Source organism: Ischnura elegans, chromosome 3 (genome assembly GCF_921293095.1).
Source record: "Ischnura elegans chromosome 3, ioIscEleg1.1, whole genome shotgun sequence".
In the NCBI taxonomy this organism is placed as follows: Eukaryota; Metazoa; Arthropoda; class Insecta; order Odonata; family Coenagrionidae; genus Ischnura; species Ischnura elegans.
Window position 1 is genome coordinate 51461755 of NC_060248.1, and position 23214 is coordinate 51484968.

General features: G+C 37.3%; 2 protein-coding genes across 3 annotated transcripts in view; one reads left to right on the plus strand and one right to left on the minus strand.

Annotated features, from left to right (window-relative positions):
• Positions 1–1121: 1121 nt before the first annotated feature.
• On the minus strand, positions 1122–17095 carry LOC124155771 (basic salivary proline-rich protein 2-like). Its single transcript, XM_046529862.1, has 6 exons — positions 16844–17095; positions 16608–16684; positions 16454–16535; positions 12052–12358; positions 8278–8399; positions 1122–3246 (listed from the first exon to the last, which is right to left on the minus strand). Exons 1-6 carry the CDS (start codon positions 16901–16903, stop codon positions 1981–1983), a joined length of 1914 nt encoding a protein of 637 aa, XP_046385818.1. The 5' UTR covers positions 16904–17095; the 3' UTR covers positions 1122–1980.
• Positions 17096–17124: 29 nt separating this feature from the next.
• LOC124155770 (mRNA (2'-O-methyladenosine-N(6)-)-methyltransferase) overlaps positions 17125–23214 on the plus strand; it is a 36154-nt gene continuing 30064 nt past the window's right edge. Inside the window, exons 1-2 of one of the 2 annotated variants that reach the window (XM_046529858.1) lie at positions 17125–17208; positions 18286–18585. In XM_046529858.1, coding sequence (XP_046385814.1) covers positions 18301–18585 — 285 coding nt within the window. In that variant the 5' untranslated portion in view covers positions 17125–17208; positions 18286–18300. Of the gene's footprint in view, positions 17238–18285; positions 18586–23214 lie in introns of both variants that reach the window. The other variant, XM_046529861.1, reaches the window with a different exon arrangement.

Below are 23214 nucleotides of genomic sequence, written 5' to 3' on the forward strand. Positions count from 1 at the left end.
TCTGCGCAACAGACCGCATCAATTTCAGGGAAGAAAAAACAACACACACCTTTGTGCCTCAACCGGTGAAGATTTCAACTGCTATAATCTAGGGAAATTGCTAATGATTTGTCGCATTTGAAATAAATTTCATTCTTCCAATCAACTGAGCACAAAAAAAGTTTTCACCGAATTTGTTCAAAAGTTATAGTAGTTTATATTGGAGGATTTTAGGAGAATATCATCAGTTCTGGTGAGCTGGATGTCCACAGTGTGAACTGAACTAAGGGAATGGGTGACTGCAGCATCTATAAAAAGGCAGTGACTGGCATGCAAGTTATGACACATTGTGAAAAGGGTATTCCTTGCACACCTACGTGCAGCCCTGCAGGTTACACAACGTGCAGGGAAAGCAGGGGTGCGGCTATATTGAATCAAAAACTTCCCTCAACATTCAAACCAATTTCATTTTAACCATATGAACACAAAAAACAATATATGTACTGGATTTTCCAAAGTTAATTGTTCTCACCATTATTTAAGAAAATATAGCTTTGTTTCACAGTCAGAAGCAATAAGATATAGTTGAAGGGTTTATATTTTCCCGAAATATACTAAAAAACTAGACTACATCCTGTGTACCCCAAAGCTAGAAAAATACAATAATTTCTTGTTGTGTTTACTAGAATACTATCTTGGTGGAGGTGAATACTAGCAACAGCAATCAGTGGCTGTATTTGTAGAATGATTGCATACAGACAGGAATATTTATGCATATGACATGGGCTATAATGGTTGGATTAATCACTGTGTTTTGAGTTTGGCCCAAAGTAAAGAGTGAGAATTGTTAAATTAGAATGTACATTCATGCATAATTTTCATGAAAAATAAGGTAACCACCTCAATTACATTCTCTCCTCAATCTAAAGAGCAACTTCCAGAGCATTGTACGAAATTAGTGAGAACAAAAATTACAATACCAACATTCATATAGCAGGAAACCAATAATTTTGTAAGAAAAACAAAAAAGTAAAAACATCAACATACGTATATAGGGCCCTCCAGAGTGACGTGAAATCTCCCAGAACGATGTTGTGTCAAGAAGGAAGTCTGGATTTTTTTCAGGCAGAAGAATAAAAGTATTTTTACACATTTCAAATGACTATATTTCTCAATGATGGGAAATTTTACAATACATGCATAATCCACACTTCTACCTTTGTCATGCTCAAAACTTTGCTACTCCAATCTTTCAGAAAAAGACTTCTATTGGACATTATTTTGTCAGCTAACATTGAGCCATAGTGTTTGTTTTTGTCTTCAAGCTGACTTTTAAATGTTCTTCCACATTTTTCATAGGAAATAGTATATATTTCTCACAGTGAAACATATAGATGAGCAAATGAAATCCTCAAATATCATCAGTATACATCACCATTGATATCACTACACTAAGTACATTCAATGATCACTCATTTAGAATATGATGCTAACCAAAAACCGTACACATATGTCCACATCGTTAAATATATATATATATAAATTTTGAATAACGTGTTTATACACATACATTGATCACTACGTACGTATTTTATGAAAAAAATATAAGCTAGTTCTAGTTGTATATAATAACCTATATGAACTACTTGTAAAGGAGTAGAGTAAAAAAATCCTCAGAAGGGAATATAAAACTTCACAAAAATAGTACATACTCATAGAAACATAAAAAGCAGTCTTTGAATTCATTGAGTTAAAACTTAGGTAAATCAATTCACCAACCTTAGAGAAACATGCTACACACCACATCAAAAGTAAGGAACACCAAAATTCCAAAGAGAAAACAGAACTATATACATCACACCACAGTAACAGCAAAAGAGACATCAACGAGTAGCTCGGAAGTAATAAAACAATGATGTTTACTGAGACACACTTGAGCTAGCTCTTTGTCAAATTTAATGAGGGCAAACTTCCATTCAAAGCAATATGAAAAATAGGCAATCACTGCTGAGGGGGAGGCTGATAGTTGGGGAACCTGCCTTGATCGTAGCCACCATACTGCCCCTGAGATGGTGGAGGGGGGCCTTGTGGCCCAGATGGTGGGGGCATCTGTCCAGGAGCATGACCACCACTTGCAGGAGGAGGAACAGGAGTGCGATACTGGGGGTAGCCACCTGGAGGGGGAGGATACGACTGAGCATACTGCCCATGGGGAGGGGGTGGGTGTTGCTGTTGTGGGTGAGGAGGCCCTCCACCATACCCACCATGGGCCCCACCAGGAGGTCCATAGCCTGGAGGCGGTTGACCACCTTGCTGCCCTGGGGGTGGTGGAGGACCACCCTGATTGGGTGGAGGCTGCTGACTGCTGTACGTCTGGGCCGAGGACGGGTGAGACTGGGTCGAGGGAGGCCCATAGCCACCACCTCCCCCAGGTTGGGGTCCAGCCCCTGAGGTGGGGGTGGGGCCCTGCTGGGAAGATGGCGGCAATGATGGAGATGATGTAGCAGGTGGTGGGGGATAGCCTGGGCCAGCAGACTGATTTGGTGGTTGCTGGTGAGGAGCAGGATGCTGTTGCTGATAGCTCTGACCTGGTCCAGATGGATATGTCTGGGTGCCAGCAGAAGGACCTCCTTGTGAGTATGGAGCATGTGAGGGTGGATGAGGAGGACCATTCGGTGGGCCACTTGCACCACCATGACTTGATACTGGTGGCCCGTAACCAGGTTGAGAACCATAAGAGCTCTGACCTGAGCCAGGAGGAGCATATCCAGAGGCGCCACCATAGCCTCCTTGCTGCTGCTGCTGCCCAGGATAGCTCCCACTGCTGTTGGCAGTTGAAGCTGTTGACACAGTGGATGCCGTTGTTGATGTGGACACAGAAGTTGTGTAACCCTGTGATGATGGAGGACCATATCCTGGTTGTGGGCCACCATATCCTGCCTGAGAAGTAGGGGGTCCATAGCCTACTTGCTGAGAGGAGGACGCTGTTGAGATGGGAGGAGTGGGAGCTGACGATGTGGGGGGTTGCTGGGAAGGGGGAGGACCATAACCCGACTGGGATGTTGGGGGTGGAGGGCCATAGTTCGGCTGCGGTTGAGAGGTGGCTGGAGGGCCGTATCCGCCTTGTGAAGGTTGAGGGGGTCCTCCGTATCCCTGGGGCTGAGAAGCTGGGGGGGCACCGTACCCACCCGAGGGCTGTGAAGAAGGAGGATATCCACTGGGAGGTTGCTGGGTACCTTGCTGTTGTTGTACAGGAGGTGGGTACGACTAGTATAAAAAGAAACAAAGGGCCATTAATACAAGGCAAAAATTCTTTTCTCATCTGTATCATAAGACTTGCTGCATTATCACGTAGCATCCACTTTGAATTCAACAAATATAATTAACATCCTTTACAAACACAGTCATCCAGGAAAATTATTTACGAAGAAAATCAGAAGCGACAATACGCACTGTTAATTACAAATCTAAATAACAAAACTTGCAAATACTAATGTCCAGGAAAAGTACTTGTGCAGAAAATCAGGAGCGATGACACGTACCTTACTTCATAAATAAAAATACACACACAATGCGAACACAATAAATATGTAGGTACTTTGGGCAAAACATTGAGAGCAATGAGGCATACAACCAAACACCACTTTGTATTTTCATTACAATACTCCGTTTTTGTTCGTTTTTCATCATCAACAAGAATTGTTTTCCTTTATCAGGCGACTCTCATTGTTTCATCATTTCGTCAACAAAAATTGTTACAACCAATGTGGAGATTAAAATAATAAATCTAAATATTATATTACCTTTCCATATAATAGCATATAGGTACATTGAATTTTGACTGGAGTGAGATTTTGCCATCCAGACACACCATCAAGAATGCATATTAATGATGTACGATTCAACTACATGATGCCTTCCATTGACATCTATTTCATAGAAATTTATAAGGAGTTAAAAAATTCAACATATGGCTAATTACTTTATTACTAATATCACAAACCTTTTATATTTATTATTATAATATCCAATATTATTAATCTAATTACAGTAAACTCTCGATTATACAAAGTCAGCGAGACCGGAAAATAGGCACTTTGTAATATCGAGGTTTGTAATTTCAAACATTTTTAATAAGTCACGACAAAATGTTTTCTTTTGTTCTCACCGCTATTTTTCTGTCTTTATTGACCTTGTTTAACATTTTTGGTGAATATTAAAGATGGAATTTTAATGAGAAAGATAGTTTAAAAACCATACGACCCAAAACTTCCCATTCTTACAAGTTGAATATAAACGATCCTAGTGTTAAAGAAATTCCCATCTATTTTAGAAAAAACAATCAAATAACATCTTGAAAATTGTTGTGCAAGAATTTAATCTGAGAATTTTGTGGTTAGTAGCGAATAGCAACTATTATCTACACATAAGATAGATATTTGTTTCCAACATCTACGAAATTTTAACAGCATACCACCTAACCGCCATTTGTGACGTGCTCTATCGCTCAGGGACAAGAAAAAAAAGAGGGTCATAGCCCGTTTCCACAATAACCTTCGTAGGTTAATATTTGTAATTCCTTCCGTATCGACAGGTGAAGGTACAATCTTTCAACTTAGTTATTTTCATTATGATTCAGTTACGATCATAAATCACGTAGGATATGATTTTCTACCAGCGAATATTTGAAGTAAATTCTTTTCGGGATCTCCATCTGGCTGCCGTGCTCCATCACCTTTGCGGACGTGAAAATGTAATACTTTTTATTCGTCATCAAGGCCATTGATGCTGGGAGTGAGTGCCATGTTTATACTGTAAGTCTTTCTTCTTTTATGCCAACAGGAGCGAGGCTCCTACTGGAGAAAAGCTGAGGAAGCATCTTCGATTATCAGGGGAAGTAAAGAGAGAAACCTAATTATGTATCCACATTATTTTTTTCCTAAAACATACGCGTTACATTTATCAGCATATTTAGGTTAAGTACTGGACCTTGCGTGAATTCCCAAAAATGATACTGCAAAACGTGTACCTTAACCTCATTTAGTTTTTGTGATTCTTTCTCCATCGTATTGGAAATTATGCAAAGCATGTATCATTAATACAGTGAAAAGATTTTCTTGATGTTAGCACTAAAAATTAGTTGCGCCATTATCGTAAAATAAATAGTAGCGTGGGAAGGACAAAGCAAATAACTAATTTTTATAGAAATTCTGCGGAAAAGAAGAGAGACTATTTTATAATTGCAGCACCTCACACCCGGTAGGTATCAACGGCATTGACGACTATGGAAAAGTCTTCGATTGAATCATTGGCCTTACCCGGACAGAAATCCGAGAAGAATTTAATTCGATCATTATTTAGTTTTTTCTTTCTGCGCTAATATTTATTTTCGTTCATGGCGCGCCTGTTTCCAGTGCTAACTCTAAAAAATCTTTTTTCTATACCAATGTTACATAACATCATTTTAAATACAGTGAAGAATAAAAACTAAAAACTAAAGGAGGGCAACGTTTTGAGGCATAATTTATTAGAGATCACAAAACTAAACCAACATTGTAAAATTTTAAATATACACAATATTTAGAAAATAATCAGCCCAAAACACGATGTATTTTAAGCATCTTTTAATTTTGTTGACCATGTTTATAGTGGGGTTAGCAAAACCTGAATATAAGCTCATGATTTTAGACTGATGTCAGGTTTTGGCTCAATCTTTTCAAATATTTTGCAGATTTGCTAGTTTTTTTTTGCTAGCCATGAACATAAAATAATGGATTTAAAAAAGTTGGTGTTTCGTTTAGTTTTCCTCAATATGCGATTCGTGCTTCCTAACTCGGCTAAAATGATTAGGGTCAGTTACAGAATTGGCGAGGCAGGTAGCCCAGCCCTATCTTAGCGTGAACAGAGTGGGAGAGCATGCTAATTCTCCAAGTCTCGTAGGAGCAAGAACAGACTAAAAATATGTCAACAAATGACAAAACACGTGTCGTAGCCAATAAAAAGAATGTGGATAACAAAGCTTTCCTCTTCATTTCCCTGACAATGGAAAATACTTTTCCATCCTCTCTCGAGTTATAAACTTACCCCCGTTGCTGGTAGAGATGAACCATGCACTTCCACAATCAGAGAGCATTCCAAGGGGGTGGGGTAAATAAGAGTGGGATGGGTGCTGCCTGGTTGAGGAAGTGGGGACAGGATAAAGAGAGGCGCAGCAGATGTGAGGAGGAGGAGTGGGTAAAGGGCCTTCAGCCTTGCCTGAGATATTACATTTGGGGGCTGCGTTTTTTTACGACACACTCAAGGTCATCGCCGGGAAATGCTAGGGAAGGGGAGATATGCTAGTGGAGGGGGGTTTGGGATGCGTAAGTTGTGTGTCATAGAGATCAGCAAAAAGGCTGTAGGAGAGAGTAAACAAAGGTTTTGAAAAGAAAGATCTCTCCGAATGGAGAACGGGTAGGAGTGCTATAAGAAAGTTCATGGTTAGAGTTGGAAGTGCCTCACCATTACGAGTAGCCTGCAAAATAAATTGGTGGTAAATAGAGCCCAATATTTAAGATACTCCTCCTCACTTTCATCTTCGTCTTCACAGCTGTCATGTATGTCCGCAGCTTCTACTCCACTGTTTGCTGCTTAGACACTCACTAGGCACCGACTGAAGCCCTTCGCACATTCTCTCATGAATTAAGTTGAAGTCCATACCTTATGATTCAGCGCTTCCATGACAGCCAGCCGGCCTCCCTCGTGGATAGATAGCAAGGTAATTTTGCGAAAATGCACAGAATCGTCGAATCCCTGTTACATTTGGCAATAAAGGAGTCATTTTGCCCTTAATATCGGCTTGTGTGTAAAGTATGTACAGTGCAACCTCGATATAACGACACCCCACGGTGCACTAATAAACACTCGCTATAGCGCATTGCCGCTTTACCGGAGGTGGAGCAAATAATAGCCAATATACCTGTTGCAAACAGATATACAGGAACAGGAGTGGTGCGGCGACAGATAAACATCTATCCGATAAACGTAAGCATAAATCCAGACGAAAGGCGATGTTTTTTTGCATCACTAAATTTCCTTACTCAAATAACGACTAACTATTCAAACAATTTATAAGCGCCGCACTGAATAAAAATCATGCAAAGCATTGTTTCGTCAATCATTATATTTATCGAACGACAGTTTACCACATAAATTTGAGACTGAGCACTCCATTAACTTCATTTCTAACAGATCGCTAGCAATTACAGAGGTTAAGGAGTCCTGATGAAAGTCTTCCGGCGGTGAAACCCTCGCTATGGCGAGAGCCAACACCGAAAGGGTCTCGTAAAAACGAATTTTTAACACGCTTATTATAGGGTCAATTGACGGTGCATCGGCTATCTCTCGTAATAGCGGGGGTGTCGCTATAGCCCGTACTCGCTTAAACGAGGTTCCACTGTATTATATTATCTGTGATATCCTTACTACACCTCCCCACCTAGTTGTTGACAACCGCAGTATTTCCGCAACCTTGCCCCCAAAATGTAACGTTGTCTCTAAAATGAAAAATATTTATTCTACCACCGAGTGACTTAATTCACTTCCTTCCTTGTGTTTCCAAACTGTTGATTTGAAAAGTGGTGTCACGAGTTCGCGTATTTAAATGCAAGAACAGTTTGAGCAATTTTATGGACTTGGCAGCATTTTCTTGGTATGATTCAATTATGTAGGGCTTAATTGGGAGCGTGAGAAATACCCTGCGTGACCTTCCTCACATGTTAAACTACGAAGTATTGTTGACGCGATGTTTATGAGTATGCACATAAATAGGGAAATTGTGTCAGCTACAATATTTTTACTGAACTCCTACTTCTCCTTGATCCCTACCGTTAGTTATTAGGCAAACCCTTTCCCTCCAAAGTTGCAATATTAATTAAGATTTCACACTTTGATGCACCTCAGTCAAAACCACTGATTTTTTTGCTGCTTTCGCCGGAATTACTAGTTTTGTTGACAAATTTTTCACCGTAGTTTGTATAAGTGAATGCCATTTGCTCCTGGGGACCAAGCCCAAAGTTCATAGTTTCAAAACATTTTGTATTATCAAAACTTTTGTATCATCGAAAAGCTTTATTGTATTTACCACAGGCTTTTTGCCTGGACCACAATTTCACTTCATATTATCGAAAAATTCGTAATATCCTGCTTCGTATAATCGAGAGTTTACACTAACTACTTTCATTATTTTCCAATCAGCATCCCATCCTAACTTAAAACTCAATTTGTACACGTGCATTATTATTATTTAAAAATGTTTACCTGAGGCGAGGCCTGATTTTGGTTCTGGTACTGCTGACTGCTATATGGTGGCTGTTGCTGAGAGCCAGGATATCCCTGTGGCCCTCTCGGATACTGCTGAGGTCCTGGAGTAGTAACAGGTCCTGAAAATTCACACCAAGTTATCAAAATCAATCTTTTGTTTAATTGTGAAAATTATAGCGGCAGAAAAAAGAAAATAACTATGTGCTGCCAAAAGTAATATATGAGTAAGTTTCATCATCATTAACAGTCATCAATTCTAAGATTGGTTTGACACAGCTCTTCACTCAATCCTCCTATAATGCCTACATATAGCTTTACATCCTTCATCATCAACTCTGTGCATCTCATCCGTGGCCTAACTCTGCCATCTAACCCTTCCATGATAATATTCATCATTCCATTACGTCTCATGATGTGGCCAGTTAAATTGTCCTCTTTTATTTCAGATTTTAAAAGACTCATCTCCTACTCTTCTTAAAACTTCTGCATTACTCAAACTATCACTGGATTTGATCTTCGTCATTCTTCTATATCCCTATATTTCAAAAGCTTCCGACCTTGAATTTTCTGCTGCTTTCCCTGTTCATGTCTCAGGAACATAAAGAAGCATTGTTTCAAATGTAAGTTCTAATAAATTGCTTTCTAACTTCAACATTTGTAAGCTCAGCTGTGAGAACTCTTCTTTCTTAAGAATACCTGTTTTTCTTGGGCTATCCTTCTCACTATTTCTTTCCTTTCCAACATCGTCGGTTACTCAGGTAGCCAAGTAGCAGAACTCCGATTTTCAGCTTATATCTAGTCATTACGTTTTTCAAGGTTAATGAAAATTTCTTGACGTCCCTTTCTGTCTCTGCTATGCCAGCTATGTCATTGTCAAATCTTAATATTTCTTAATGCTTAATTTTTCAGCATCGATTTACAATCCTGGCTCTTTCTCTTTTATTTTGCTGATAGCTTTCTCAATGAGTGTGTTGAAAATTACAGGGAACAGGGCATACCCCTTTCCTAATTCTTGTTTCTTCACAGCTGGGTCCAGATTTAATGACAGCATATCCTGAGGCACCAACATAACCACTTTGCTGCTGCTGCCCTGGGTAGTTCCCACTAATGTTGACCCTCAGTAATGTGCGTTTGGCAAAAAAAAAGTCCAGAATGCAAGAGCAACAAAGCTATTTTTATTAACAGTTTTGGAAAACTGTATTTGTTTTAATTTTGTTCTGCATTTAGATATCACAGCCTATATTCTACTGTCTGTATTTAAGTGTACCTGCCTTTATTCTATTTATGAAAGTATTTTTTTTACTGTGACGAATGCTTGGAATCCTATAAGAAATTGGGGTTCTTTACAATGACAGAAGAATCATCCACAGTTTATACAAAAACCAAGTAGTGGTGATAAAATCAGGGCCCAGCTGTGAAGAAGCAAAAATTAGGAAAGGAGTGAGACAAGGCTGCAAATTGTCACCCATAATTTTCAAAGTTTACATTGAGAAAGCCATTAATGAAATCAAGGAAAAGGCATAGGGAGTGAATATCCATCGAGAAAAAATCAACATGAGAGATTTGCCGATGACATAGCCGTTATAGCAGAAACAGAGAAGGATTTGAAAAATATTCTGGTTAATATGGGTAGGGTAATGGGTAAATATCAACTGAAAGTAAGCACAAAGAAAACCAAAATATTAGTATGCAGCAGAAGAGAAGTCAAGACTAACATTACAATAGGGAAGCAAAAACTGATAGAGGTGGATGAATTTGGTTGTTTGGGAAGCAAGATAACTAGTGATGGGAGAAGCATGAAAGAAATTATCAGCAGAATAACCCAGGCGAAGAGAGCATTCCACCAAAAGAAAGACCTGCTTACAGTGGGAAACTTAAATATGGAAGTAAAGAAACTATATATAAGAACCTACATTTGGAGTATGCTCCTATACGGAAGTGAAGCATGGACAATGACCGAAGAGGAGAAAGCAAGGATAGAGGCCTTCGAAATGTGGTGCTACAGAAGAATGATGAAGATCAAATGGATCGACCGAGTTAGTAATGAAGAAGTCCTAAGAAGAGTAGGAGAGAAGAGAAGCCTGATAAAAACCTTAAAAAGAAGACGGAACAACCTTATAGGCCAGATCTTGAGACATGACAACGTGATGAAGACAATCGTCGAGGGAAAAGTGGAAGGTAAGAAAGGAAAAGGAAGACCTCAAACAAAATATATGGAACAAGTAAAGAAGGATGTGAAAGAGAAGAAATACGTAAGTGTGAAAAGATAAGCTGATATGAGAACTGAGTGGAGAGCTGCGTCAAACCAATCCTAGGATTGTTGACCAGTGATGATGATGGAGGAAACTATGATTAATATTTTTTTTGGGTTAACTTTTTGAGAGTATAATTGGGAGAAACAAGCTATGTGTCTTCCTCTTTTTTCCCTTACCCTAAGAGAGAGAGAGAGAGCTACTACATCTTCTATGCGGAAATGCTGCCTGGCTATAATTAAGACTTGGATTTGGCCAGTTTGAGTCTCCCGCTATTCCGCCTGCCAGCCAGTCACACAGCAGGGCCTGCAGACTGAAAGCTGAGGCGTACATAGGAAGCAGGCTATCGTAGCAGACGGTGGAGCAATAGTAAAGCGCATGCACTTTGGGAACCTGCCAAGGACCGTGTTAACGGCAGAACGGGTGGCATGGTTCACTCTCTAGCATTTTGGACTTCCACGGGCACAGTCATCTCTTTAAAACGCTCTGGTGTGGTGCACATACTGTGAGACATGACTCAAATGCTCACCAACATTGTCTCTCGATTTTGTGTTTCTGTCACCCAGTTTCTTTTTAAGGTATGTGGCTTGTTGTGTGATAAATGTGCTTGCAGGCTTGGGGAGGTTGTTGAGGATGTTTTCTGTGTGTGTAACTAAAGATTTTTCAGTTTATTTTTTTTTAATTTTGTTGGGATTCAGTTAATCACAGTTTCTTCCGAAATTTGCCATGGTTATGTTAAATGGGTGGGCACGTGTGAGTGAGTTAGTAAGTTCCCAGATTAATCTGTTGAGTCTAACACTTGTAAGGCAGTTCATATTTTCTTATTATTTCGGACTTACCAATGTTTAATATTGTATCCAGAGGGAATAATTCCCTAGCTATTCTATTTTGTTTGTTTCAATTTTAATAAATTATTTCAATAGTCAGAGAGGGTTTGGAATCCTGACTACATTGTGTAAAGAGTGACACTTTGCTATGCCAAATTTACCTCATTAATTCAAAAATAGTTATTGAATGGACTGGTTTTGATAATTGTTCCTAATTATCCATCACCAAACCTAGCCAACATCATAGCGACTGCAATCTATCTGGGTTGATTAAGGTCAGAGGCGACCTTTATTGTAAGTTCTGGGGCGGAATTCTGCACATGGATACTGACAATCGTCGCTTGCACCTACAGAAATGTGATTCACGGAACTGCTAATGTTTGCATTTTGATACCAATTGCGTGGATTTGTGGATACCACTTGGACTTGAATAAATCTCCTCAGATATTGGTGAAATCATCAAGTGACCCTTTTAAGGATGTACATAGACAATAATGGCTAAAATAATGTTGCCATAAGGGCTAATTCAATAAAATCATTTACACACTTAAATGGGTTCATTCACTACCTAAATAAAAACTAGTATAAAATACTTAATCAAGTCTTTTAACAAAAGATCTGCAGTAGGCAGTAAAATGAAGAAAAAACAATTTAAAATGAGCTACAAACTAATAACTCTTTTAATGACTTACGCTGCTGTCCTTGCATTATTTGCTGAGGTCCTCTGGAGCCATACTGATTAGGATTTCCACCAGGAGGGACTTGCTGTGGACCAAAAACACCCATTTGAGGTGGCACTGGAGGACCGCTACCTGATGAGACACCTCCACCAGACGGGGGTCCAGAACCACTTCCACCGACTGGTGGTGAAGTTGCAGAGTTGGGGCCATTTCCCATCATCTCAGGCATTGGCATTGATGGCTGCTGTCCACCCACTGGCTGCTGTGGGCCAGAAGGTCCACCATGCATTCCATGACCACCAGGAAGTCCTTGAGGAGGCTTCAATGAGGGAGTGAGAGTGAAATAGAAGACTGATAAACACACACAACAGCAGTATTACTTGAGTACCATCGATATTTCTCATACATGATATCCTACAGATGTTTTCACATGGTCGTCCTTTGAATAGTCAAAATATTAGTCAATTGGTCACTAGTTCATTGCTGCCGCATTGGCAGTCATTATAGTATAATGGCTAGCACAAACAGGGCCTGAAGCACTAGCAAGGAGTGTTAAGGACCATCCTTGTTTCCCACAGGTGACTAGAAATGAGCGTGCTCACAATATCTTTCAAAGATGGTGGTGGCTTACATTTTGAATACACAAGAGGTCCTCAACCTTCTCATATTGAATTAAATACTTGACATACATAGGACAACAATTTTTTTATTCGTAAAGTAGGAAATGGAATTTCCATATCCATGAAATTAACCTTTAAAAACTAATTGAAAACTAGCAACTTTTTTCAGATGGACGTTTTTCACGAAACCATGGTCGTGTTTTAATAAAAAACTCAGTGGAAAAACAAATTTTAAATTTATTCATCCAAAATCTTCAGCAAAATCCCCTAAGTATTACCGGGAAACCACCAACTACATTTTGGAAACGCAACAATAGGGTGGTTTCCTATTTTTTCTAATAGCCTAAATTGAAAGATTATTACTCCTGAAGTACGTATTTCACGCTTTTAGATTTTTAAATGACAATATAAATTTTTTGCACTTCAGTGAAAAGTGAAAAAAAAGCTCACTAAAACGCGATGGCTTAAGTTTGAATGCTGGGAAAAGCCCGTGTGATGCTGTGTGAGGCCACCTGGGTGCAAGGCTATGAACGCCGCAATGATGCAGGCTGGTTGCTGCTGAGCACAGTGATAGCGTAGAGTACACTGCTAGCAGGTAGCCCTTGGCTTAAATAAGGATTATTAATACCCTATCAAACGAAGGAAAAAAGATAATAAGTGATTATTATGAGACGTTTCCTTCAGCTCTGTGCCTCATGAATGCTTTGGTAATCTTAGACAATGTAAAACTCCTATCTACTCGTATAGCATCTAGGTCCCTGAGATGTCACGTCGAGTGGCATCGCATGAGCGCCAATCTGGCCTTTTTCAAATGAGGTTAAAATTGACCATAAACATTCATCGAAACTGGGATTTCCAAAACCAAATAATTTATATATTATGAATACAATAATGGAGGGTAACGAATCGCAATGAATTCCTTTCGTTTTTTTTTGATGAAGGAAACAACTCCATTCTTTTTTCATAATTTAAAGCCATATTTAATTTTAAAATTCACTTCGAAAGAGGTATTCACTAATATATTACCATTAACATTTGTAAGTTCTACATATCAAGATAATATTTGTTCTTAGAGCATTTTTCATGGATGTAAAGAATTGTCGAAGCGCACACAATTTTGTGATTTTTAAATAATTTTGAAATTTATATTACCTTTCCAATCAGTGTTTTCTTTACTTTTTCATGAATATTCATTAAAAATAATATAACTATCACTCTGGAATAAAGAATTCAACATACTAGTCTCATCATTGTCCATATAATAGATTTTAGAAAATTGACTGCTTTCCCCAACTTGACTGGTGAGACCATTTTTGGTGTTTTATTTTAGGTGCCATGACTTCATGAAATATTAAAAAAAATTAAGATGTCCAATTTGTAAGTCAATCATATAGTTAAACATGTATTTTTTTAATTATCCCAGATGGCTACCCTGGACATCCTGTATAAAGTCGAATAAAATAGTTCTGGATGAATTATCAGTTTATTAATTATTCTGTCACTTTGGGAGGCACATAAAGGGTATTTGCTGTGTAACACTGAGTGAACTGGATCTTGGATTACCTTAGGGTATAATAATTTATCATCTTTTTAAGGGCCCTCGACTCTCATGAAGGTTGAAAAATAATACTCCTATTGAAATTAGTCTCCAAATAGGTCTCTTTTTCTATGCGACAATGATTTTTCTACGTGAAAAAGGCAGCACCTTGCAACAATGAGCACGCAAAACCCCTCTCAAAGAATATTCCCCACTTACCAAAAACAAGAAATTTTAAGAATTTGCACAAATTTCCTTATATATTTCTTTAAAAAGGAATGTATGAGGTGGGACGCTGTGAACCCAAGGGACAATAGCTGGGCCCCTTCATCACCTCATCCCCCTGCTGACATTGTCACATCTCTCTTTAGTCACTTGAATGAATTACCGACTGTAAATGCCTTTGCTTAAACAAGTGCTTCCACATTCTTTCAAACAATAATTTGGAATCAATGCTTTACTTATTTGCTTTTAAGCCTACAGGGTAAGAATTCTTATGCCTCAGCACAGCAGATTAGTGCTGTAAAATGTGACTGTGGTGTGAAAGGGATCTTGGTTGATTCTCATTCATGCTGGAATACCTGAGGACTCCATCTCAAATTGATTGCATTTGTTTACGGAAATATACCAGGAAATGCCAAGCGAGACATTCAAAAACAAGTTCATGCAACATCTTCTTCCCAATCTTATAAGTGCATTATCTTTCTTGTCATTGATAACACTAAATATTGTACATCTACAAGTATAATTAAATAAAAAAATGAATATGTACTGTTATTGGAAAAAATTACCAGAAGCATATCTTCGTTAATTCCTTAGGGATCAAATGTAATAAGGAGTATCCTGTGATTTGCCTTGAGCTGCACCATTTATTTTGTTTACTCCGTTCAAATATCTACATCAATGAATTAGTTGGACTTATGATCCCAAATAACTGGAGTACACCTACAATACAAATCTCATGGTCTGGCTCTATAACTTGTCAATAATCTCCCCAACTTTCCTACACCACAATATTTAGCTGTCATCAGACTTCTTCCACTGTAACAACTTAGTCGTGCACAAGATTAATTCCATTAATGGTGAACATAATTTTTAAGAATTCTGGAGGAGAAAGTAAATAATAGAGCACTGAAACTGAAATTAGTATATTTACTTCCAATTTAAAAGTACATGCATTATAACACATGAGCTACACAAATAATGAAAACTGGCATAATTGTGGTACTTTTTCTTAGTGAAATATAAATTAACTAAAAACGGCTTCATATAAACATTCCATTACAGTAGCAGGGTGGCATACTGGGTGATTAATGAAACCAGATTATGAGTATTAACCTCAGGCCTGGAATTTTCCTCAGCTCAGCTAACCAGAACCTCCAGACTATAAAATAAAATGATCAAGGGCTACTGATTATATTTGAAATTTACATCCAGATGACTAAATAAGTCATTTTAACAATTTAGGGGATGATCATTGTCGACAACTGGATATAAATGAAGTCTGAATAGGTCATAGAGACAGACACTTATACCCCATATCAATGTGAGAAATATTAGCGTTTCCACGAGGACCGACAGAAGTAATCATCATCCACACTGATCCTCAATTAAAATAGCTAAGGTTTATTTGAGCACTGATAAAACAAAATTATATTGCACTCATACAATGTGACGAATAATCCACAAGTGGAGCTTGATTAAATTAACTCTCTTTACACGAAAAAAAAGGTTGGAAACAAATATTGTAACTTCATCCAGCTTATCTAATATCCAAGGGGGAGAGGGCCATCTTATAAGTAAAAAATAAATTATTGAAGATCGAGTGTAATTCTCATAAAAAGTAAGTCTTTTAAAGCATATCTTCACACTACCATGAGATGTACATGCTAACACACTAACACGCTAATTAATACAATGCAACACACAGACATTTAGAGGACGAAAAGGATATAAATCAAATCTTAATGGGTCAGAGAGACACCAATACCCCATGTCAACGAAAGAAATAAAAGTATTTCCGCAAGGACTGACAGATTAGTGTTTAATCATCATCCAAGCTGACCCTAATTTAGATATTTACAAAAGAAATCGGGTTAAATTCGGACATAGCGAAGCAACAAAAAAATCAGTCTAAATTTGCAATTTTGCATTTCAAAAATCCTGAGTCTTCGTACAACGAACCTAGATATTAAAATTCATTAACTTCTGAAAGCTATAATTCTAACACAACTATTGAAAAAACTATTATACTTACTGGAAGCAGAGCTTGTATATTTTGGTTGGCATCGGCTAACGAGGCTAAATAAACCAGATTACGGTGAAGAATCTGCTGATAGCTGGAAAATATTGCAATAGTTATCGAACTGAACGCACATGTAACAACCTCAAAAAATTATAAATATTCTTACTGCATGCATTCCTGCACTCTTCCTTTATTCTGATGTTCTTGTATGGTTTGTATTAAATGACTGTTCTCGTCAAGCATCTAAACACAAGAGATTTAAAAGGTTATTAGAAGATGAAAACCGTGAACATGAATAACAAATAGCACATTATAATTAAATTCAAATCACAATTAATAATATTACTTTTTTATGCTAAGAGTACTTTTAGAACAGAATCAATTTACGAAAAAACAAACCACCTTTTGTATCTGAGCCGGACTCGGAGGCCCTCGACCGCGCTGAACAAAAGCTATAGACATTTCGAAAAATTATGTCTTGGCAATACAAAATATCAGCAACTGCAAGTTTAGCCAACGAGGAATAGGCATAAAACTTAAGGTTTAACCAGTATATAGTTAAAATTACTAATTCGGCACTTTCACATTCTCACACTTGACAAATCGCACGCACGCAGAAAAAAAGCTAACTGCGCCATCTCAAGGATGCAAGCCGAAATTATGATCACGTGATATCTTCAGCTGAGAGCAAATGGCGTCATCATAGACTGAGACTACTTCGTCAAGATTTTAAAATGATGAATGAATACATCAGAAATTCGTCAAAAGTACGTTATTTTAGTATTAAACATTTTTCGTAAGTACCAACTAACCATATTTTGCATACAATGTTCTTAGTTAGACGTAGTTAATTCACAATTTCTGTTTAAAATTCACGTGGGGTCAAAGTTTGTAAACAACTACATTCTGACTAAGACGCTTCGGAACGTATAGCGAAAAATTGTGATATCATAATTTATTTAAACCGTTGACTTATCGCATAATTGTCTATTATTGGTTATAACTCGTTGTCATTAAAGGTATGGTTTTTAATTGTAGGCTAAATAGCTTAAAAGTTATAGAATTGTAGGGTGTTGACATTAGACATTTTTCATGTAAAACTTAGGTTTTATTAATTTACCATGCCGTTTTAATTACCGGTAGTGGTATATAATTTGTCGATTGACATTCTTGTGGTACTTTATTTATTTAGAAAGGGCCACAACAGACACTAAGGGGTAATACTCATGTGGTGGGAGGAGCAAACGGTTTACCAATTTGTTATTTTGGCGTTTGTAAACGCAATTATTCCTTTTTCGTACCTATACTATGTTGGGTTATGATTTTATTTAATTGGATGATACGATGCTTTACTTGTATTATTAATGACTTAGATTTTTAGCCATGTTTGTTTTTACTGACTTTTTGAGTTGGGACTCTATTTTCATGTATACAATCCTCGTTTTATCCATTTTGTGTTGTCTTTTCGCCCACTGGATACTGATTTTAATAGTAAATAACCATAACAATTTAGTGAGGGCCATGTTATGCTTCCTTTGTTGTGATTCTTGTTGTAAGGATGTTATCCATATTTATGTTAGGCTTTAATCATGATGAAAAACTCTTCGCTGGAATCGCCTTTTGGATTAGTGCAATTTTATGTGAAGTCAAAGTATCGTATGTTTAAATATTGAATGTCAGGGGCAACTGCATTGTGTGTCAAGTAATTTATCTCTTAACCTGATTTATGCGGTCATCTTATTGCTAAATATGTACTCTCTCTTTTTGTACTAAATTTTTACTATGTCATTTGATTCAGGCGTCAAAAGTAGTAATGGTTATATTATTTTACTTTATTTTTGCAGAGGTAAAGAGGCATAATGAATGAAATGAATAGTAAGCCAGAAGTTGCAAGTGGGCAAGCAAGTGGCACAATATGGGAGGGGGGAAGTCAGCAGCCCGTTGTTGGAGCTGCAACTGCAACAGTGGGTCCTGTGGCACAAAATCAAGTGCGCCCAGTTATGCCTGGGCATCAGATGTCTCCACACATACCACCTCATCATGTGCATCATCAGCAAATGCAGCCGCAGCATTTGGCATCCCCAGTTCACCAGCAGCATCCTCACATTCATCCAGCTGCTCCGCAGATGCCTCAAACACCGCAAGTGGGTATTAAATTTGTAAGGTTTGGAGTAACTTGCAAATGGTAGAAATAAAGTTATTAATACTACATTCCTTAGCTTCGGAATTAATATTTTTTAATATTTCTATTTTCCATGAGAGATGTGCCTATTTTTAGCGTACCCTCATTTGAAGAGCATGAGTATTGTGATGAGACTACTAATTTTTAGGTGTTATAAAGGGAGAGTAAAATTTTAAGTTGCTATTTTCTCTGCGTGTAGAAATACTGTAGACACTATGAATGTTATCAGTGAGCGCACTTATGTCAGTAGTTCAACTCCGGTTTTTTTTCTTGTTTCTGACTTAATCATTGATAAATGATATACAGAATGTATGCATTGTTACTGAATTTTATTTTCCTCTCTTCATTTCTGCTGATTTTATGAAAGTGATGGGCAGTTTCATTCTGCTTTGCCAGGCTTGTTTCATTTTCAATTTGGCTGCAATTTTGGCCTTAGTTTAGATTATTTTGGCACCAGTCGTGTTAACCTCAACTGTCTCTAAGCCCTTCAATTTTTTTCTTGTCAGGCATTCTATAGGCATCTGACCACGTAGTGTGTACTTATATGGAGTTGGTTATGCAAATATTTCTGTTTTATATTTTCTAATGGGCCCACGAACACTGTGCAGAGTGGTATAGTTTTGATCTGTCCAGTCCTTTTTAAGCCTCATCTTGATTTGTTGAATCTCTGCTCTTGGAAAATTCTCCAAGATCCTTATTTTTCAAGATTGACTGTGATTTATTGCAGAAATACGGTTGTTTAGACTGGTCAGATCCACAAAATTATTTATTTTGGTTTTATATTCATTAGAATAATATACAATAATATGACTTCTGCACTAGGAATGTATAGAAATCTGCAGCTCTTATGAAAAAAAAAATTTAAATGTAGGTAAAAAATTAGCTTAGGTACCTTTGTATCACACTGCTTTGCTTGCTAATCAATCGGTAGTACTTTGTTCTACATGATCTCATTCATCACTTTCTTATATAGGCGGGGCTGGGCATATCAAAAGTGTGTAATAAAATTGATTGAAAGGATCTTTGACTTAAATTTTGTTGATAAATATTTATTCCATGGAATTCTTTCATCATATCTGGTTTGCAGTGGTTAGTGATCTAGTGAAGATAAATATTTAATTAAAATTTCTCTTGAAAATGCATTTACTAATATCGTATCAGAACTAAAAATAACCTATGGTCATTGTCATTATTGTGGATGGTCTACTCTGTACATTTTTTCTTTTGTATTTCATTCATATTAGTAGTTGAAGTAACATAGAACTTTTTATTGTGTGTAATTGTTGTTATGTATCACATATACAATGATAAAATGGCATGGAAAGACATGTTCCAAACCATACTCTCAATGTTCTTGAATTTTTAGTTTTTGGTAAATGTTAAGACATAAAGATAAGGTGTACATAAATGGGAAAAGGTTAGCTGAATGGATAGTGTAATCGAACCAATGTCAATAATACAGATTTATTATGATGGGAATGGCAGTGAAAATAGTTAGCTTTCCTAGATCTATTTAACGTCTTTCTTTTTTTAGTGAAATTGTACAATGCAATTTTTCCACTGGGTTTTATTTTGATGCAGCGCGTTCGTTGTTACAAACTACATTGTCAAGTGCAGCATTAGGCTTAAGAGCTCTTCCTTATGCAGTAGAAGCCTTGTTTAATCAATGCTCATAATCCCTCGGAAATTACTAATATCTCGTAAATTACTTGCTTAACCGAGCTCTGTTGCATCTGAAGGTATTAAATTATCATAATCATTCATATTTACAATTTTGCTTTTGTTTATGTGGTATCTAACGAATTTAAAAAGGTAAAGAATTATTATCAGGCACAATCTAGTGGAGTATCAACATATTTAAAGAAAGAAACAGGAGATTTTTTATTTTATTTTCATACCCCTGAAAACAGCCTTTGTTGGCCTTACATCGGGGCTTTCCAATAATTTTTAACAAATACACGTTCACAAACAACCATGCCCTGAATAGTGGAAACCTACCCAGGCAGGGCTTGAACCCACGTCCTCTCGTCCTCTAGTTAGGCAGGCGAGGACTTTAACCTGCCGCCAAGGCCAGATTTTCTATTTTATAAAACATTAATTTTCCCATTTTCGGTGATTTTATTTCGTTCTTATATTTTTGGATCACTGAAGAAAGCTGTAAAATCAGCATAACTAGTTGGAATCGATATACACCCATGTCTCGTGTAGCGCAAGGGATGTGTTCCTTGGGGTCTTTGCGCTATATGAATTTGCGTTTTAACACGTTGCGTACCGATGGCGAGAATTCTCGTCATTTATTTTCTGAACATTCCTGATGGATGACAAAGATTCTCGTCATATAGGCGTATCAACCTAAACAATTTTAAAGCGTACAATACGTATTCTTTAGGTTGTTTTCAGTTGTTGTTAGTTATGCATAATGAATTGATGCATCATAACGTTTGATTGGGTAAAGTTATATGCTGAACATTAGCATACCCCGGTATGCAACGTGTTATCATTGGGAAGATAGGGATGCATTCCTGGTAACATAGGTGTTGGGTATCTAATTTCATCTAAACCATATATATTCCCATAAATAGCCGTAGAATACCTTATTTATATAAATTTTATAGTTTAAAATATCTTTAAAGATAGTAGGCACGCATTCAAAGACTTTTATTCACATTAAAAAATTCATACGGGCTTTTGAAATGCCCTCCTGTCGTGCAGGTGGGCTAACATCTGCCATATAAGGGGTTCATAATGCATTGCCGGCAGTTGACGATTTTTCAAACCAGTCTAAAAATAACTATTGTGTCACCCAGGCCCTTTTTTTGCTCATCAAAATGACAGGCAAATGCTACTTTGAATGGCATTTCATAGCTAGTGGATTTTATGAATGATAAATCATTTTAATTTGAAGTCCTCCGAGACATTAGCTGCTACGTGAAACAGTCTTTAAATAACTTGAAACCTGACCCAGGTTTTCCTTCCCTAAAAATGAATGAATGAGAATGCATTCTTTTCCAAAACAATATCGTCTCGTCGACACTAAAAACTGGTTAAGGGGCAAAGGAGCCACAGCTTGGAGTTCATCAGAAAATATTGCGGTGACTGCACTACCAACACGTGCAGATTCACCTAATATCGCCGCACTGAAAATACCTGCTTGCAGTTTACAATTCTGGAACCAACCGGAGCTTTCACTAAACGTCTCGGAGCGATTACCACTCTCGTCTTTTTGTACTGATTCACTATGAACTTTCTGTATGTGTTGACCGGTTGAAGTTGGTGCGGCTGAGGTCACTGAAGTTTTAACTTCATCTGTATTCAGAAAAAGGCATCGTGAGTTTAAACTTCCATGCAATATCACTTTGACGCTCTTCATTTTCAAAGCAATTGACCCCTTTCAATTTCTCTTCTAGGTTTATGGTTTTTCTTGATAACTTCTTGATTTTTCTACCCACATTCCTATTTGTTGCCATTTTTCTCTTGGTTTTTACTCTGTATGGCTCTATCGAAATCACCTTCTACTGTTGAACTGTGTTCCTGAGACGCAGAGGGCCTACGACTGCTGGGAGGGAATGAAGCCATTGTGTTTGAGACTCTACAGCAGACCCTTTTATGTGTTGATGCTATTCATATGCAACTCAGCCACCGCTCCATTTCTTCCCCGTGAATACCGATTACCTTAAAGGTTTTAGCGCAGACCCTCTACCTGGAAGTCAATCGCCCGATAACCTATGACGGCAAAAATTACATCTCAAACCGTATTGCTTAAAAAACTCATTTCCACTAGCTCCACGCTTATTTATTGATCTAAATTAACTATTGTCATTCTGTTAAGGAGACGAGATAAATTACTTCGATAGGCCGGCTATCTAGACCCAATGGCGAGTAATACTTTTGGCCATTGCAAAGAAATGGATTTCAATTAATATATGAACAAAAAAGAAGATTTTAGGCAAGCAATACTATTAATATGCGTAAAATGATTGCAATTTTGTGTGTACTTAGCGCAAGTTCACGTTTTATCATTAGAGCGTTTAAGTTTTTTGAATAAGGATTATATGATTTGAGATATGTATTGTTAAAAAAACAAAAACCGTGTTTCAAGGAATCACATAATTTTTGATGCACTTTTTTCAAAATATCTGCAGAGCTCTGTCTGGTGATAATGGACAATGTCCAACCATTTTAGAATTACTCTCGTTAATGAAAAACACTCTGTGACTGTAAAGACATTTTCATTCTCCAGAAAATTTGAAATTAATAATAGTAATAAAATTAAGTGATTAAGTTGAATATATATACGCATGCTCTCTAAATTTTTAAGCCTTTCAGTATAATAATGAAATGAAGGTAGTAGAAAAGAAGGACATTGTTTCTTTTCTTTCTTCAAGAGTATAATTTTTATGGCAGAGACATCATCATTCACCGTAGTATAAATTTAATTGAGCTCTCTTAAGATATAAATTCCAATATATTTATGGATAATCAGTGTACATCATATATATACTGTTTGGGAGGTTGCAAGCAGGCAGCCAAAGAAAAAAAATTGAAGTAGGATTTACTGGCTGGAAGTCAAACAATACTGAGATATTTAACA